Source organism: Zalophus californianus, chromosome 3 (genome assembly GCF_009762305.2).
Source record: "Zalophus californianus isolate mZalCal1 chromosome 3, mZalCal1.pri.v2, whole genome shotgun sequence".
Classification (NCBI taxonomy): Eukaryota; Metazoa; Chordata; class Mammalia; order Carnivora; family Otariidae; genus Zalophus; species Zalophus californianus.
The window spans coordinates 34,101,209-34,120,690 of record NC_045597.1 but is presented as its reverse complement, the minus strand read 5'-3'; the positions used below and the strand labels follow the sequence as shown (position 1 = coordinate 34,120,690).

General features: G+C 35.1%; 1 protein-coding gene across 8 annotated transcripts in view; it reads left to right on the top strand.

Annotated features, from left to right (window-relative positions):
- PIBF1 (progesterone immunomodulatory binding factor 1) overlaps window positions 1-19,482 on the top strand; it is a 231,456-nt gene that overhangs the window by 26,738 nt on the left and 185,236 nt on the right. For all 8 annotated transcript variants that reach the window (XR_003519163.1, XR_003519164.1, XR_003519162.1 and 5 more), the window contains exon 6: window positions 17,747-17,880. Coding sequence is in view for 5 of the 8 variants with exons in the window: in XM_027589896.2 (XP_027445697.1) it covers window positions 17,747-17,880 (134 nt within the window). In the remaining 3 variants the exon portion in view is untranslated. The remainder of the gene's footprint in view (window positions 1-17,746; window positions 17,881-19,482) is intronic.

The following is a 19,482-nucleotide window of genomic DNA, read 5'->3' as shown; positions in this document are numbered from 1 at the left end:
GGTTCATTGAGTGTCAGACTCTTGATTTCAGCTCAGGTCATGATCTCAGGGTCTTGGGGCCAAACCCCACATTGGGCTCTGTGCTCAGCAGGAGTCTGCTTGAAATTCTCTCTCTAAAATAAATAAAATCTTAAAAAAAAAACTTACTCCTTAAACAAAACAAAACAAAAAACACGTTATATTAGACCATTTTTTCCATGTATCAATAGTTTTTTCCTTTTTAATCCTGAGTAATATTCCATTGTATGGGTATTTTCCTAACCAGTTGATGGGCATTTGAGTTATTTCCACCTTATAGACATTATAAATAAAGCTGCCACAAACATTTGTATATGGGCTTTTGTGTGGGCACGTTTTCTCTTTGGTAAATGTTTAAAAGTGGAATTTTTCAGGGTACCTGGGTGGCTCAGTCATTTAAGTGTCAGACTCTTGATTTCAGCTCAGGTCATGATCTCAGGGTAATGGGATTGAGCCCTGAGTTGGGCTCCAGGGGGAGTCTGGGATTCTCTCTCCCTCGCCCTCTGCTCCTCCCCACAACTTGACTGTGTGCATGTGCTCTCTTTCTCAAATAAATAAATTAATTAAAAAATAATAAAAGTGGAATTTTTCACTTCTAGATTTCCATTCAGTTTATTATAGTTTTTATTTCTCTGCTATTTCTGTATTCATTGGGAGCATATTTTTCTTTACACCATTGAGAATAGTTAAATCACTGCTTTAAAGCCTTGTTGCTGATTCCAAAATCTGGGTCACCTCAAAGTTGATCTCTGTTAGTTGTCTTTTAAAAATGGGTCACATTTTCCTGTTTCTTCAGAAGTGGAGTAATTTTAAATTGTTTATTTTAGAGTAAATTTAGATCATAACATTGTGACTGTTATGTTGCAGAGACTAGTTTTATGTTCCTCTAGACAGTGCCATTGTTTTTGCTTTAGCAAGAAATTAACTTGGTTGTACTCAAAGTGCATACTCTTGTCTCTTGGGCAGCATTGCAAATTTCAGTTCAGTTTTTTTGGCATTAGTATATGGTTTCTTGGGTCTCTCCTACACTTAATGTTGTTTAGAAGTCAGCCAGAGATTTGGCAGAGATTATCCATAGGACTCAAGGTTCCCTTCTCTGGTTGTCTGGAATTCTCTTCTGAGTTGTACCAAACTTGTCTTCTAGTTCCTCAAGCTAAAAAGAATGAAGGATTTTCTATTGCATCTTTATACATCCAACTTGGCACAGAGTAGGGCTACCCTGAAGCTAAAAGTCATTTAAAAAAAAAATCAGTTAAGATCAGGAGACACATCCAGTGCTGTTCCCTTTTCCTTGTGCAGATGGACTCCCCTCCAGAATTTGCCTGACCTGGGTCACTTTCCTGTACCTTCAAGTAGTTGTTTTATATTTTGTCCAGAATTTATAGTTGTTCTGCAGTAGAATTGGTCAGATGGGAACTTACAGAGCCATTTCCAGAAGCAGGACCACCTTAAATTTTGTTTTAAGCATAAGTGAAGAAAGAGAAAATCTAGTCTATGCATTTAGAATATTTGACTTTGAGATCCCCTTACTTTTTTTAAAAAGGGTCTTAGCTCCATGGGAGACTTTTTTCAACATATTTGGCTTTGTGCTGACATGGATGGTGACATGTCAGGCATTACTAAAATATTAAGAAAAATATTAGAAGCAAAATCAAACATATTACTAGACCTTGAACGAAATGTGCAGTTTTGAACACTGTAACTTTGGTTGTTTGTACTTCTTACTTATTAATAATTATTGAATTCCTGGTAAAACCATAGAGTTTGGAGCTTAGAAATTCGGGCAATGAGGGAGCTGAGTTTTCTCTTTAAAGATATATAAAAACTAGAATGTGTCGAATAAACACTAACAGGAAAACAATGTGATTGAAGTTTATAAAAATCACAATACAGATGAGGATTGAGTTGCAAAAGTATAAACTTGAGACAAATGCAGGAAAGTGCTCTGTCAGAACAAGTAGTAAATTAATAGAAACTTAAAAAAGGAAACAGTAGCCAACAAATGTAGGTGCTTCAAAAATGGCAGCAAGAATGACAACTCCATTGTGGTTTACTAAGAGAAACTAAGATATTCTTTAGTAATGTCTCTGAGTTTGAGACTGACAGCTCGGAAGACATTTTCTACTTTAGAGTAAGACTTTCCTAGACTGAGTTAGTATTCTCCAAAATGGTCTTAATTTTTTTCACCACATGGTGGCAGCATATATCCATCTATTTCTTTAACCAGTTTTGGTCTACTCAGAAAATCTTGTCGTTTTTGACCTAAAGGCCAAAGTGTTACATTGTTACCTTGTTTTCCTTTATATTCCTTACTTCATATCCACTGCCTAAAATCAATCAAATACTATTTTTCCTAATAAAATTCAGATTTATAACTGGGAGAAAGAATTTATAAAAACAAACTTTTCTGGCGTAACCTGTATTCTTTAGATCAAGGGTATCTCAACTATTACGCTGATTTCATAATTATACCTAACAAAAATATTCAGAGATGTTAAAGCCCCATAAGTATGCAGTTAACTCTGTTTTTGTTTATATAATCTGATTCATGGCAGATACCATGTAAAAACTACTTTAGAAATTTAGCAGAAAGTCATTTTTGATCTTTAAAAAAGAAGTCACTCTTTTTTTTTTTTAAAGATTTTATTTATTTATTTGACAGAGAGAGACGCAGGGGGAGTGGGAGAGGGAGAAGCAGGCTTCCCGCGGACCAGGGAGCCCGATGTGGGACTCGATCCCAGGACCCTGGGATCATGACCTGAGCCGAAGGCAGACGCTTAACAACTGAGCCACCCAGGCGCCCCCAAGAAGTCACTCTTCTTGATGTGCCAGTTTTAATGGATTTCTGAGATCTTTCTTCATAATTTTTTCCATATCTGCAATTAAATTTGGAAATAATATCTAGATACTAACATTGGAAAATAGGCCTCATCCTCTCCAAGCTTAGAGTTTTTTATAAGTGTCAATAATTAGTCTAATTTTAGCATATTTTGAGTTGGATTATGTGCATAAACTTGTGTACAATACTTAGTGTTTTCATGTGTACTGTACTTTTATATTCTACTTATTAAATCTCTTTATAGCAGGTCAGAATTTTGGTCCAATGCATATAGCTAAACTGTGTGCAGCTGTTTTGCTATTGTAGAATTTTTTTAGTATGTTTCTTTCATTTCAAAAGAAAAGAAATGTTGACAGTACTATGTAGGGCATTAATGAGTTTGCCCTTAATGAAGCTATAAAGTTTCATGAGGAAATGGTGAAATATTTTTTTCTTATGAGAACTTTGGTAACTAGGAAGCAAGAAGAGTGTTTTGTTTAAGATAACTTCCTTGTTTAGAAACATAGTTACTTTTGTTGAGAAAAATTCTGCAAGATTACCTTGAGGCTCATGTTAGGTATTCATACGTGAGTAATCCGGTTGATTTTAACTATATGAAAATGAAGTATGACACATATTTGTTATTCAGGTTTTTATATGTCAAGGATATTAACTGTTGGGCGCCTGGGTGACTCAGTTGGTTAAGCGACTGCCTTTGGCTCAGGTCATGATCCTGGAGTCCCGAGATCGAGTCCCGCATCGGGCTCCCTGCTCAGCCGGGAGTCTGCTTCTCCCTCTGACCCTCCCCCCTCTCATGCTCTCTCTCTCTCTATCTCATTCTCTCTCTCAAATAAGTAAAAATCTTAAAAAAAAAAAAGGGATATTAACTGTTTTCTGAAATTTCTTTTTTTAGCCTACCTAACTGATGAGTTTTAAGTTCCTCTTTAAGGTACATGTTTATGATGATATTCATCAATTATAATTAGACTAAGAAATTCATTAGTAAACAACAATAAGTGTGTCTCTTTATACTAAATTTAAAGTAAATAAGCACTTCTTAAAATTTAGATTCATGGATACCTCCATAGGTTCTTTTGGTCCAAGATAGAACTAAGAATCTCAATTTTAATAAACAGCCTAGGATTCTAGTGTGGCAGCTTCATGTATCTGAGATACAATTTTGACCCCAGTGGCCAAGATGGTATTACTCATGAGAGTTTTACTCATGAGAGACCTTACCTGAGCTTAAATCCGGATATAGTCACCAACTTCTACATATCAAATGACAATAATTGTAAAGAAAAAATTTTTAGAAGAGCAAGAAGAACTTAATGAAATTGTAATGAAAGTTTATAATCTAATTCCTTCAGAACTGGATGGATTTAATAGATAAAAAAAAGTAAGTAAGGACTAGAAGAATTAATTCAGTGAATAATTTTGATTTAGTTGCCATATACAAAGTTTAACGTTCTTTAACCAGAGAATATTTTTATATGTCAATGGGAAGTTTCCAAAACAATCATTATAAACTTGACCACATAGTAAAATAGTAATGGAGGGGGGGCAGGCAGGGGATGTGGGGCGCGCAGGGGGAGAGGGAGAGAGAGAGAGAGACTCAAGCAGGTTCCATGTTCAGTGCAGAGCCTGCTGTGGGGCTTGATCTCACGATCCTGAGATCATGACCTGAGCAGAAATCAAGAGTCGGATGCTTAACCAACTGAGCCACCCAGATGCCCCATAATAAATTTTTAAGTATAGATTTTATAGTTACTTTTTTGTTATAATTTAGTAAAACTAGAGATAATTAAGAGGTGAGTGAAATAAACTTACTGAGAAATTAAGAAATATGTCTTTTAGATCAAAGAGAAACTAAAAATAAACAAGAAAGCAATGAAAATGAGAATGTTTTATATCAAAATCCTTGAGACATTTAAAGCTGTGCCAGAGGAATATCTATAGCCTTAAAATGCCTTTACTAAAGAGAAAGATGAAAAATAAAGACATGCAGTAGTTATTTTAAGAAAGCAGGAAAAGGAACAATAAAAATAAGGAGTATAGAATTATTAGATGTTAAGGAAATACAGCTCTATGGTAGCAAGCTTGAAAACTGAAAGAAAAGTGAAATGTCCCAACAAAGTATAGATGACAGAAGTGGAGAACTTGAATAGAATAATAACCATAGGGGTATTATAAAGTGAATAAAGATGTACTACTTATGAAGTTATTAGGTTCACAGATGGATTACCCAGATGGGTTCATAGCTGATTTCCACAAGGAGAGCTGATTACAGTTAATTAAACTACACCAAACTATTGAAAAAGATGGAAAGCTATGAGAAAATGCAAAAGCAAAACAAAACAAATTCTATAGGTCAGTTTTACTTATTACTACACATGCAAAAATTCTAACTAAAATGTTCAAAAATGAATTGTAGCATTGTAGCAAAAGAGTCATACTTTATGATTAAAGTATATTCTAGAATAGAAAGGATAATCCAGTATATCAGCAAGCTGAAGGAGAAAAACTGTATGATTATATCAGTAGATGATAAAAGATGATAAAATAAAATCTGGCAACTCTTCCTATTAAAGACATTTAAATATTTACAAATAAGATGTTAACCAAAAAAAATTATTCTAAATGGGAAAACAATAAAACCTTTTTCTGTTAAGTAACCAGACACAGACTGGGTCGCTCATTATTTACTAACATGGTCTCGGAGGGTCTTAGCAGATACAGTAAGAAAAAAACTGTCCATATAAAAATTAGAAAGGAGATTTTTAAATTTTTTTCTATGTTATGTTTGAAAAACAGCTAAAATTAATTTTGATATTGTGACTGAATACAGGATAAATATATAATCAGTAGCATTTCTCTAGGCTTAGAGAAATAACTGCTCACTAACTGCTGTAGAGGGACATGGGAGAAAAATATTTAATTTATAAGGAAGGTAATGGACTTCTGTGAAGAAAACTATAAAAATCTTAGTGTTGAACTTGGAAACGCCATATTTTAGGAGAGAGACAAGAAAAAAACTAGCAATTTTCTCTATATTAATATATTAAATACAGTTATTTTATATCCCCACACTTGTTTTTTGTTTTTAGTTTTTGGTGAAGAGAAGTTTTGTACAAGGATTGGGGTTGGATAAATTATTTTAGTCTATATGAAAAAATAAATGTCTCAGAATTGCCAAGAAAAATGTGGGAAAGAGAAAAAGATGCAAGGTGGGGAAAGTTGTACTGGTCCAACCAAGATCCCACTATATATTTCAAAATTAATATATCAACTAAATGAGATATTGGCATAGAAACAAACATCAATGGAACAGAATGTAAAACTAGATCTAATTATGTACCACAATAGTGGTAGTTCAATTCAGTTAAAAAAGAATAGTTATTTCGTCTAAGGGTCCTAGAACAACTAGATATTCCTCTATTTAAAAAAAAAAATTTTGTCCTCACATTTTATACCTTACACAAATACCAATTCCATTTGATTAAAATTTTTAGAGGAAAATCTAGGCCATCACTTGAACAATAACACAGATTTTTAGGGTCAACATTACCTCTAGGTGGTATGGAAAAAAATTTTCACTTCTAAATAAAATTTAGCACTTTCTTCCATAACAGATGTAGGCAAACACCACAGTAGGACTGCCACGAATGCCTTGTCAACATCAGAGTTGTGCTCATCACTACTTCAACATTACTGTAGTTATTAGGCCCCTCACTGAGCTTATCTTTAATGCATTCATAAAGAAGGACATGTATAAGTCTTTAAAATATTTTGATAGCTTTATTTCAGTATAATTTGTTTCATAAATCTGTATATTTAATTTTTGCTTTTAAGAAATATTAGGCTCAGAAAGGGTTCACAGACATCAGCAGATTCCAGTGGGGTCCATGGCACAAAAAAGTTTTAACAGTCCCTAATTTACATGATTATTAACAGTGCTTCTCAAACTTTAATGTAAATACAAATCACCTGGGGATCTTGTTAAAATGAAATGACACAGTAATTCTGGGATAAGGCCTAAGACTGTTCACAGTTAGCACATTCCCAGATGTTACTAGTGCTCCTTGGCCTGTGCCAGTTCACAGACTGAACTGTGAGTAGCTAAGCTCTGGAAGTGACTTTTCCAGTACAGTAGTCACAGTCATGTGTGGCTATTTCAATTTAAGTTTAAGTTAATTAAAATTCAGTTCCTTAGTCTTAATAGTTACAGGTGATTAGTGACTATCGTATTGGACAGTAGAGACATAGAACATTTTCATCATTGGAGAGGAGTTCTATTGAATAGGACGGTGCTGTCCAAGAGGTTGGGGTAATCTCAGCCAAGACAGGGAAACAAAAAGCTTTAAAACAAAAAGACCGAAAAAAAAAAAAAATCACAGGCAAAGCTCAATATATAAAGTATGCGTTTGGGGAAAAAAAATTGGAGTGCAGATGATCAAAAGTTAATACTAGCACTTTTTGAAGCTCTTATAAATTAATAGGAAAAAGACAACTCCAAAGAAACATGGGCAAAGACATAAATAGGCGTTTCACAAAAAAATATAAATCGAAATAGCCAGGTGCTCAAACTAGCTAGCATTTGGGGAAATACAATTAAAATAACAGTAGAACTCAGGTTGACAAAAATGGAAAAGATCTAATAAGTAATTATTTTCTAAGGAAAAAGATACACATTGCTGGTGGAAAAGTGAACTACTGCAGCCTTTTGGAAAGAAATCTAGCGGGGCACCTGGGTGGCTCAGTCAGTTAAACGTCTGACTTCACTGGGCTCAGATCATGATCTCAGGGTCCCGGGATCCAGCCCAAGTCAAGCTCTGCACTCAGCAGGTAGTCTGCTTGTCTGTCTCCCTTTCTCCCTGCCCCTCCCCTCTGCTCGTGCTCTCTCCCTCTTTCTCTCTCAAAAATAAATAAAATCTTTCAAAAAAAAGAAAGGAAGAAATCTAGCAACATCATTTAAAATGGAAAGTAAGCATCCTTCAACACACAGCAACTGCACTACTGAGACTCTGTCTGGTAGAGTAAAATACAAGTACATACAGATATTTGTACAAGAAGGTTTATAGCAGCAGTGTTTCTGGCAACAGGCTCTGAAAGGGGAAAAGATGGACTGGAAACAAAGTAAATGGCCATCAATACAATGGCAAGGAAATGGTTGCATAAACCATCATACAAGCTATACCATGGATTATTGTGCAGGCACTTATAGAATGAATTGGAGAATATCAATTTAGTATTTCCACAAGATAAATTACTAAGTGAGTAAAACTAGATACAAAAATATTCAACATGACTTTTTTTTTGAGAGAGAGAGTGTGTGTGTGTGCACACGTGTGTGCATGTGGTGGGGGAGGGACAGATGGGGAAGGAGAGGGAGAGAATCTCAAGCAGATTCTGAGCTGAGCACAGAACCCGTCATGGAGCTCAATCTCATCCCTGAGATCATGATCTGAGCAGTAACCAAAAGTCATTTGCTTAACCAACTGAGCCACACAGGTGCCCTGAGTCTTTTTTTTTTTTTTTTTTTTTTGGATCAGGAAAAAGAATGACCAACAACTCCTTCCCTTTGTGTGTGTACATGAGTATATCAGTTCATATGGAGAAGTATATGGAGAAAAATAAAGATATGTATTACTAATATGAGTTACATGGGATGTTTCAAAGAGGGAGGAAAGAGATAAAAAATTATAAAAATCTGCTCTTAAACCTGTCTGTATATGGTAATTCCAGTATATATTTATATACATACATACATACATATATCTTTTGTTTATATAAAATTGTGCTGGTGTGTGTTTAAAGTATAAAAATATTTTAAATACTATCAAATTGGAATAATTTACCAGTGAAACAAAAATGACATTCTTTTGCCATTAATAAGTCACTTGTTCACCATACTTCCTCATGTGTTTCAAGAGCTGAAACCTGACTATAAATTGGGTGAATCGACTTTAATCTTTTATCCTTCTTATCCACATTTGTTTATACTTTTAATGCTTATTTAAATCCCTTGAAGGGCATGGGAAGCTATATTTTCTTACATTGATAAACTTAAATTCTTTGAATAATAAGTGAGATTTTAAAGATAATTTAGCAACTTGTTTTCATTTAGAATGTTAGGATTTAAATTTGTTTGGTACAATTGTATTTGGTCAATACCTACAGAAAGACCAATATTTCAAATTTGTCTCAGTAGTTTGCTAAATAAAATATAAGCTATAAAAATTGCTTCCCAACACAACATATTGTTTAGCATTGGAGGGTTCTGCTAGATCCATGAGCTAGTTATGAACAATAGTAATATAAGGTGTACTACAGTTGTAGGCACATAAAAATAAATGAGCCATTGAATGAGTTAGTGTACTCACTTTGCAGAGGCAGCAGTTAAGATTCAGAGAAGCTGACTTGCTAGAACAGTTCAGAGCAGAGACGGATTTGAACCCATATCTCTTTATCCCAGTCTAATGTCCACCACACTTTTTTTTTTTTAAGATTTTTATTTAAATTCAAGTTGGGGGGGCGCCTGGGTGGCTCAGTCAGTTGAGCATCTGCCTTCATCTTGGGTCATGATCCCAGGGTCCTGGGATCGAGCCCTGCATCAGGCTCCCTGCTCAGCCGGGAGCCTGCTTCTCTCTCTGCCTCTCTCCCACACTCGTGCTCTCTCTCTGTCTGAAATAAGTAAATAAAATCTTTAAAAATAAATAAATAAATAAATTCAAGTTAGGTAACATATGGCATATTATTAGTTTCAGGGGTAGAATTTAATTATTCATCAGTTGCCTATAACAGCCAGTGCTCATTACATCAAGTGCCCTCCTTAATGTCCGTCACCCAGTTACCCCATCCTCCCACCCACCTCCCCTCTAGCCACTCTCAGTTTGTTCTCTATAGTTAAGAGTCTCTTAGAGTATGCCTCTCTCTCTCTGTTTTTAATCTTATTTTTCCTTCCTTTCCCCTCTGTTCATGTTTTGTTTCTTAAATTCCACACATGAGTGAAATCATGTTGTATTTGTCTTTCTCTGATTTATTTCAGTTAGCATAATACACTCTAGTTCCATCCACATCATTGCAGATGGCAAGATTTCATTCTTTTGATGGCTGAGTAGTATTCCATTGTATACATATATTACATCTTTATCCATTCATCCATTGATGAACATCTGGGCTCTTTTCATATTTTGACTATTGTAGACATTGCTGCTATAAACACTGGTGTGCAGGTGTCCCTTCAAATCACTGTTTTTGTATCTTTTGGATAAATACCTAGTAGTGCCATTGCTGGGTTATAGGGTAGTTCTATTTTTAACTTTTTGAGGAACCTTCATACTCTTTTCCAGAGTGGCTGCACCAGTTTGCATTCCCACCAGCAGTGTAAGAGGGTTCTGCTTCTCCACATCCTCACCAACATCTGTTGATTCCTGACTTGTTAATTTTAGCCATTCTGACTGGTGTGAGGTAGTATCTCATTGTGGTTTTGATTTGTATTTCCCTGATGATGAGTGATGTTGAGCATTTTTTCATGTATCTGTTGGCCATTGGAAGACTCAAATGTCTGTTCATGTCTTCTGCCCATTTCTTCACTGGATTTATTGTTTTTTGGATGTTGAGTTTGATAAGTTCTTTATATATTTTGGATACTAACCCTTTATCTGATATGTCATTTGCAGATACCTTCTCCCATTCCTTGGGTTGCCTTTTAGTTTTGTTGATTGTTTCCTTTGCTGTGCAGAAGCTTTTTATCTTGATGAAGTGCCAATAGTTTGTTTTTGTTTTTGTTTCCCCTGCCTCTGGAGATGTATCTAGTAAGAAATTGCTGTGGCCAAGGTCAAAGAGGTTGCTGCCTGTGTTCTCTAGGATTTTGATGGATTCCTGTCTCACATTTAGGTCTTTGATCCATTTTGAATTTATTTTTGTGTATGGTATAAGAAAGTGGTCCAGTTTCATTCTTCTGCATGTGGCTGTCCAATTTTCCCAACACCATTTGTTGAAGAGACTGTCTTTTTTCCATTGGACATTCTTTCCTGCTTTGTTGAAGATTAGTTGACCATAAAGTTGAGGGTCCATTTCTGGGTGTTCTAATGTCCACCACACTTAATGAAAGTTACCTTTCTTCATTCCTCTGAATCTTTCCTTCCATTCCTCTAATTTTTTTAATTTTTCCTTTTAGAAAAGGTTAAATTTTTATGTTTGAATTCACATTAACTGACTGAAATAGGTATTATTGAAAATTTTCATGTAATACCAAAAAAACTAAAATTTTCTTGTTTTCTTTTTAACCAAGAGTAGACTTATAATACTTTTTTTGTCTTTCTTTTTTTAAGACTTTAGAAGTAAAAAAATTTTCAATAATATTTCCTTTTTTTAAAAGATTATTTACTTATTTATTTGAGAGAGAGCGCAGAACTAGCAAGAGAGAACATGAGGGTGGGAGGGGCAGAGGGAGAGGGAGAAGCAGACTCCCTACTGAGCAGGAAGCCTAATGCAGGACTTGATTCCAGGACCCTGGGATCATGACCTGAGCCGAAGGCAGACGCTTAACCGACTGAGCCATCCAGGCACCCCTTAAATAATATTTCTTGAGGATCTTAACAACAACAAAGAGCAGCCTTTGGCAGCAAAACAGACTCTGTTATTACTTAAAGGTCAGTTTATAGCAATCAAAGGTTCATTAGGTTTCTTCTTCTTTTCTGTATTTAGTTGCTTGGACTAGATTATAGATAACGTGAAACTTGTGAGAATTCTGAGGAGTGAATTCTCACTTTCGCTGAATAGCTAACCATGCCATTTCTTCTCATTCACTAAATTGCTATCCATTGTAAACGGCTTCTGATTTGAACTACTGACCTTAAGGTAAATGTCACTATATCACCTTTCCAATTTCCTTAGCTGCCCTATCTCCCCACAGGCAGGAGATCACCTCATTTATTAAAGATTTATTTTGACACATAGGTTACCACTCTCTTCTCAGTTTACATGGTGTGAGAGATGAAAGATTTAAATGATGCTTAGAAATTCATTATACCTAAAATAATTGCCTTTTGGTTTACACAGCTGCTGACTGTTTAAAATGTGCCTATTTAATTGCATCTTTGAATACTTTTTAACTTTTTGTAGAAAAATTTAGATTCGATGTTATTTTCTCAAATTATTTTTCTTATTATGTACTTAAAGAATAACTATAGTAATTGTTTTAAAGGAAAGGAGTCCAAAATTAACTGTGATTTATGTATGTGCCATATTTGAACCCATAAAATTTGTAATTAAAATGCTTTTAACACCCTGGATTTGAACAGTAAATAATATTATTAACTTCCAACAATGGTTTTATAGTTTCCACATAATTGATTCTTAAAAAAACAGGAACTTGAAATTAAGAAAAGTATGAACTGTGTATGAATTCGAGAACCTAGATTCTGGTTCTATCTCTGCTAGCCCTAGAATCCTGGACACATCATCTAAACCCTCTAGGCTTTAAGGTTCTTATCTTGAAAATAAGAAGATTGTAGTAGATTATCTCCAGGGTATCTTTCATCTCTGAAATTCTATAAATCTAAAATGTTTAGCTGCTGTGTTTGGAAACAAGAAGCTTGGAAGAAAAAGGACATCTCATTATAAATATGAAAGTTCTAATAGCTAATAACTTTTCCAAAACAGTGTATAATATGAAATTTTCAGTTTCTTATGTCAAACAAACTATAGAGAAATAGAGTAAAAAAGTGTCTCTTCACTACCCACTTTCATCCTGCTCTCTTTCCACTTTGATGTGATTATCACATCTCCCCCTTTCTGTTCCTATTACAAGCATCCCTGCCAGAACTTCTCCCCAGTTAACATTTTCCTGCTTGAAGCCTCGTTTCACTTTTTAAAAGTGTATAACATACATAAAAAAGTCTTAAGTGGATTTTCACAAAGTGAACACACCCATCACCCAAAGCAAAAATAAAAAGCCCCTTTCATGCTGTCTTTCTCAAAATCTTTGAGAAAATTCTGCATGTATGTTACACAGATACCCTTGTTTCAGATGATGTGTTTTATTTACAGACTTATGATAGTATTCTTTAATTTCAGTTGGAAAACTGATAATGTATGAAATACTTAATTTTTAAAGTCACTTTTTCTACATTTGGAGCTAGTTATTTTAAATGCCAGTGCTGCATAGTCCATTTGTATTTCAACAGTAGTTCCTTCTGCAAACATTTCCAACGTAACCACTATGTAAGGGTTACTGGGTGTACAGAGATAAAGCAGGTCTTCAAGGAACTCCAGGTCTTAGGTGGGTATGGGGAAAGATGAGGGTTATGGGCAAGACAAGAAAACATGCAATTACAATAACATTTACTTTTTTCAGACTGGAGATAGCCTTCTATTATTTCCTCATATGTATAATTTAGGAGATGGAAAAGATAACATTAACACTGGCGGTCAGTCATTTCCATTCTAGATATGTAGAAAACTGGGCAAACAGTTGAAATCTTCTCAATGACTTGGATTGTCTTTATTGTCCCAATGTAATTTTTTTTCTTGCTGTGAACCTGTTTACTGTTATGTAGAAATTTTCTGTTAGGGCTGGTGACTGGAAGTTTTATGTGTGTCCCTTTCTTTATGTTTGAAAAGGTTTTAGTCAATTTAATGTCCTCTTTTGCTCCTTCTTTTCCACAGACATTAATTGCAAACCTTCGTATAATAGGCAGAGTACTAGCTAGGTACTAGGATTATAGAAAACCTCAAGTTTTTTTCTTACAATGTAGGAAGCAAGTAATGGCTGCTCACAGCACATGTGATACGTTTTCTGACAGAAAGAACCAGGTGCTGTGGCAAAATATAAGACAAACATCAAACTCAGATTTGGGGCTTGAGTCTTCCCAAATAAGTTGATCTTGAGTTCAAAACAGAGAAGGATGTATAGGGATAATACAAAGTAATCTTTTCTGTTCTCTTCAGCCTTAACCTGGTAGTTCCACACAGTCATGGGGTTTCATTCATTTTGAAGGAAGATGCTACTTTTCCTATTTTCCAGTGCTCTACCTTAACCTATTTTAGTTGTTAATAGTAAGGGAACATATTTTTTCAAAATATAAAGTATTAATTTGAGGTAAGGGGAAATTTTTCAGTTGAAAAGCCCTGAAGAAAGTGTTGGTAGAATATATACATTCCTATACTGAACTTCTGCTTATTCTTGGTCATATGGTGTTTATATTTAAAGAAAATTTATATAGCACCCATGGAATTGCTCTCTGGACCAGGATTCTTTGCTCCATATATTTCAGGGCTAGTTGCTGATGTCTTCTCTAGATCTTTAGAGAAGATCTTGGCACTTCCACTCACCAAAACCCCTGCTACTTTGGGCATTCATGTAATCTGGGCACCACACCTCATAACCTTCCTCATTTGCAGACCATTAAGGATATTCTTCCTTTTCTAGTGGAATCCTTGCTCTTGCCTGGGTTACTTCTGTGATTTATCCATAGCCGTGGCCTTGACATCTTATTGATTTTCTCATCTTTAGTGACTGACTTTTTTCCACTTTAGCACTCAGTCTCATGGCCCACATTCTGTTCCTTGTCACCCAGAACTCATTACTTCTGAAGTTACCAATTCAGGTTGATCATTGAACATACTACTTCCTCTATTTCATATATCTTAATCCTTTGCTTCCAATTTATCTTCAACAGAATTTCCAATTCATATAATTTCTTTATCAATCCCTTCCTAAATTTATTTTTTTTGCCTCTTCATCATGTTATCCGTCTTAAACGTTTCTCTTGCCAAGGTTCTCTTAATTCCTCCCAACTCTCTTTTTATCAAACCCACCTGACAAAATGTTAACTCTGCATTTTCCAACTGAGCACTACTGGATTAAAAAAAAAAAAAAATCCCATAGGGAATAACAAGTATACAAGTTTATTGTTACCAACCTCAAATGGGCCCACACAGTTGTGCTATAAATCTCTTTTTTCTGGTCCTCTCATTTTTTACACAATTGTTTTAGACATTCACTGCTCCCCTCACATCTCTAACCTTCCACTCTCAGCAGATGACTTGGTATTTCATTTCACAGAGAAATTGGAAATCCTCAGATGAGAACCCAACCCCCGCAGTTCCTGCCACAAAACATACAAACTTGCACTCACTCTGTTTTGTTTATTTGTTCTTACTTTTGATAGCAGAAGTCTTCTTGCTTTCAAGGAGTGGGAAAATCACATGCCTTTAGAAACCAAGTGGATAATTTCATTTTATGAAGCAGTAGGGTAAGGAGTAATTCTGTTGCTTATAACAAATTGATAAGAGCTAAGTACATCAAATTTCAGTTTTTAATACTCTTATCAGCTGGAATAAAGCCTGTCACGATGAGCATGTCTGGTGATCCAAGACTAATCTCCACATTCGAGCTCTGGAGGCTGTTCCCTGTGGCCTTTTTAGGACTTTACCTACCTGAATATGCCTGTTTTCTCCCGTGTCCATCCCACTTTTGCTATTTGTTCTTCCCCGCTAATATTTGAACATTTTCAAGCTTGTTCTATATTTTAAAACCTTTGTTTATCCCTATTTTCTTTTCTAGCTACTGTACTTTCTCACTTTTGTATTTTAACTAAAGAGAGGCTTGCCTGAAGGTTTGGTGTTTGACAAAGTTCGATTGGAGTCCTTACGCTACTGTTTATGAGCTTTGAGACTTCTGCTGTCGTCTCTAAGCCTCAGTTTCCTCAACTGTGAAAATGTGGGTAGTATTTGTACCCAGTCATAATAGTATTAAGTGAGAGAATGCATATAAAATAGCATAAAACAAGGACATATTTAGATGAGTATTCAGATATATTTGCTTTAGTCCATGGCAGTCTTTTTCTGTCCCTATCCCTGAATACTTAATGGGTTTGTTGACTGGGTTTTTTTCTCAGTAGAACTCAGTACCACTGACTTAGTCTCCCCAAAGCACTCTCTTCTGCAGTTGTTTCTGACACACACCCCCAGCTTACCCCTTGTTTCAGAGAATACTCCATCGGGTGCCTTATGCTCTTTGTCCTGTGGCCACCCTTTAAATATTTCTATTCCTCAGGATTCTGTCTTGGTCTTTGTGCAGTTATTAAAGTTGAGCCATCAATTTGGCTCTAATCTCTCAAGAAGCCAAAGTAAAGAAGAAGCATTATGATACTAATTTATAGTTAATGATTATTTACTATGTCTTAGGCATTTTTATAAGCACTTTACTGTATTACTTGATATAATCAGCACTCTGTGAGGTAGATGAGGGCACTGACTACTGAGAGGTAAACCTGCCCAAAGTCTTACTGCAGATAATTCAATTCTAGACAGTTGAATTCTGGAGCTTGCCTCCTAACTATAACACTGTACACTGTTCCAGAACTACTACATGATTAGTAGTATTTAGAAAGGCAAAGCATTCTTCAGGGGAACTAAAGAGTCTTCTGGGACTTAGGTCTGAAATGATGTATTTGATGATCCTTTGGGGAGATGATAGAGTATCCTGTTATGATCCTATAACAAATACCATAGTACCATTGCATTCTTATGAGGAACTTCTCAGTAGGAGAACATAGTATTAAACCAAAATAAAATACACCATGTATACATATATATGTGTGTGTGTGTCTATATATATATATATATATATATATGTATATGTAGTTTTTCCATAATTGCATTTTTCAAACAGCCCTTGGATAGAAATTTGGGAGCTAACATTTCAAAGTTATGTTTAATAGTTTAAAAGGACAAAATCAATATCTTACTCATCTTTCTATCTACACTATCTAATCCAGGACCAGTCACGTAGGAATAATTCAGTCAGTATTTGTCGAATGAGTGTGGCCGCACTTACCTGGTCTGCTACTAAAGAAAGAATGACTTGGAACAGGATGTATTAAACATTCTGAGGGTGAAGTTGACAGTTGCTTGCAAGATCTGGTGAGTTCTAAAGGCAGAAATAAGGAGGAACTCTGTCCCTGTGTCCTGTTTTTCTTCCCCATTTCCATATTTATTTACTCCTTAATTTATACAAAAGCATTTATTTAACTCTTCCTGTGTATACCAAGTGCTGTATAAACTGATGGAGATCCAGTGGTGACTAAGACATAGTCCCTGCCCTTAAGATGTTTACACTCTGGTGAGGCATATAGAAAACTAATCTGATAGTAAGCAAATATTCAGATAATACACAGCTATTCAGGCAGTGAGAACAAGATAGAGGAAGTATGGTATGTTCAAGAACTTTAGATCTTCATTAGGGTTACAGGGTGTATGTGAATATGAGAAATGGTGAGAAATGAGGTTTGTGGTAAGCCAGGCCAGGTTGTGGTTTTTGACAGTGCTCCCTTCTACCCCTCCCCTACATCTCCATAGTTCCTTTCTACGGGTCTGGTGAGTAGAAGGACGATCAATGGAGAAATATGTTCCAAGTGCCACAAAATTCCTTTTTTTTTTTTTTTTTTTTGCTGACTACCATACTGAAACTACATGATTAATCTCTTCAGTAACTGTTTTTCACTGTGGATATTTGATATTCAGGTGGCCCTTCATCTCTAAGTTGTGAACTCCTCAAGAACAGGGGCTCTGTTTTATTCATCTCTGTGTCTTTAGCATCTAATAGTTAACTCAAACAAAAAAGCTTTTTAACATTGATAGTCATTTTATGGATCATTCTAATAACCAAAGCATAGCTGCCCTCTTTTTTCTATGAAAAACAGAGCTCAAGTTTTAAATGAATTTACAAACTACTGTCAGTTTAAGATCATCTGTCTTCGAGTAGGGAAAATTACTACACAAAAGAATTGAAGGTTGTTTTTGTTTAATTACAAGGATATTCACAGCGTAACAGAAGAACTCAATAAAAAATTTGGTCAACTATGTTTAGCTTGCAATGTTTTATTGTTTTGATTTTAGACTTATGAGGAAGATCGAAGAAATTACTCTGAGCTTCAAATTAGATGTCAACGTTTGGCCTTAGAATTAGCAGACACAAAACAGTTAATTCAGCAAGGGGACTACCGTCAAGAAAACTATGATAGAGTCAAAAGGTAAGCTGTTAAGATGGCTTTTTCACATGCATCAAAGTCACCTGAATTCTTACTGTCGACGTCGTTAATTCCACTTTGTATCTTACTCCTTTTCTGTGTCCGTAGTTTGACTTTTCCAGAATGTCATATAGGTGGAATCCTACAGTATGGGACCTTTTAAGATGGGCTTCTTTCACTTAGTGTTGTACATTTAAGTTTTCTCTATGTCTTTTCATGGCTTGATAGCTCATTTCTTTTTGCTGCTGAATAATATATTTCATTGTTACCGCCATTCATGTATCCATTCACCTGATGAAGGACATATTGGTTGCTTTCAAGTTTTGGTAATTCTGTGTAAGGCTGCTGTAAACATCCATGTGCAGATTTTTGTATGGACATAAGTTTTTAACTCCTTTGGGTAAATACCAAGGAGCACAATTGTATGGTAAGATTATTTTTGGTTTTGTAGGAAACCACCAAACTTTCTGTCCCAAAGTGCCTGTACCAATTTGTATTTCCATGAGCAATGATTGAGAATTCCTGTTGTTCCATGTCTTTGCTAGTATTTGGCATTCTGGATTTTGGCCATTCCAATAAGGGTGTGGGGGTATCTCACTGTTGTTTTAATTTGCATTTTTCTGATGACATGATGTGGAACATCTTTTCATGTGCTTATTTGCAATCTGTATATCTTCTTTGGTGAGGTGTCTGTTAAGATCTTTGGCCCATTTTTTAATTGGGTTATTTGTTTTCTTACTGTTGAGTTCTAAGATTCTTTGTATATTTTGGATAACAGTCCTTATCAGATATGTCTTTGGAAAGTATTTTCTCCCAGTCTATGGCTTGTCTTTTCATTCTCTTGACATATACCTTATTCTGCATTGTACAAAAAGCATGTAGTTTTGGCAGTTTGTTGGGTTAGATTGTATTTTTATATCGGCTTTTATTTTATTTGGAAGTTGCTGCTGTCTTTTAAAATGTAGTATCTTAGAAGATAGAGACCCAGTAAAGTCCCGTGAGTGTAAATATTTTTTAAATCTCACTTGATGATTATTTTTGTTTTATGGAATCAACGTAAATCCTTGTATTATCTGAAGGTTTTTTTAGCTATTCCTTTCTGACAAAGGGCATACACACTTTCAAAAAATAATACTTTCTGAGAATGTTTCTCAGTGCTACTAAGTAGCTATTGGAAACAATTTTCCTTTTATTGGAGTATACTTTTCTGTTGTTTGTACGTTGAGCCACTACTTAGCTATATGTCCCTAGGTACATCTCTTACTATTCTAAGCCAAAATTTGTATCCATGAGAGGGTGCTAATACCAATAAATGTACTATAAAAATAAAGAAGATCAAATAAAGGAATATTTATGAAAGTATTTATAGAGACATTATTCTAATTGTTCACTGCTGTTTCTACCTGCACCTAAAATAATTCTTGAAATATACTAGTCACTTAATGAATATTTATTAAATGAATGGACACTTTAAAAATTATATAACAACATAAGTAAATTTCAAGGAGCAGATTGGTACTCCAACTCCCAGCATGACTGACGTGCAGTATATGTTATTATGTATGTATTAATGTCAAAGTATGTTAATTATTGGAGCTTGAAATC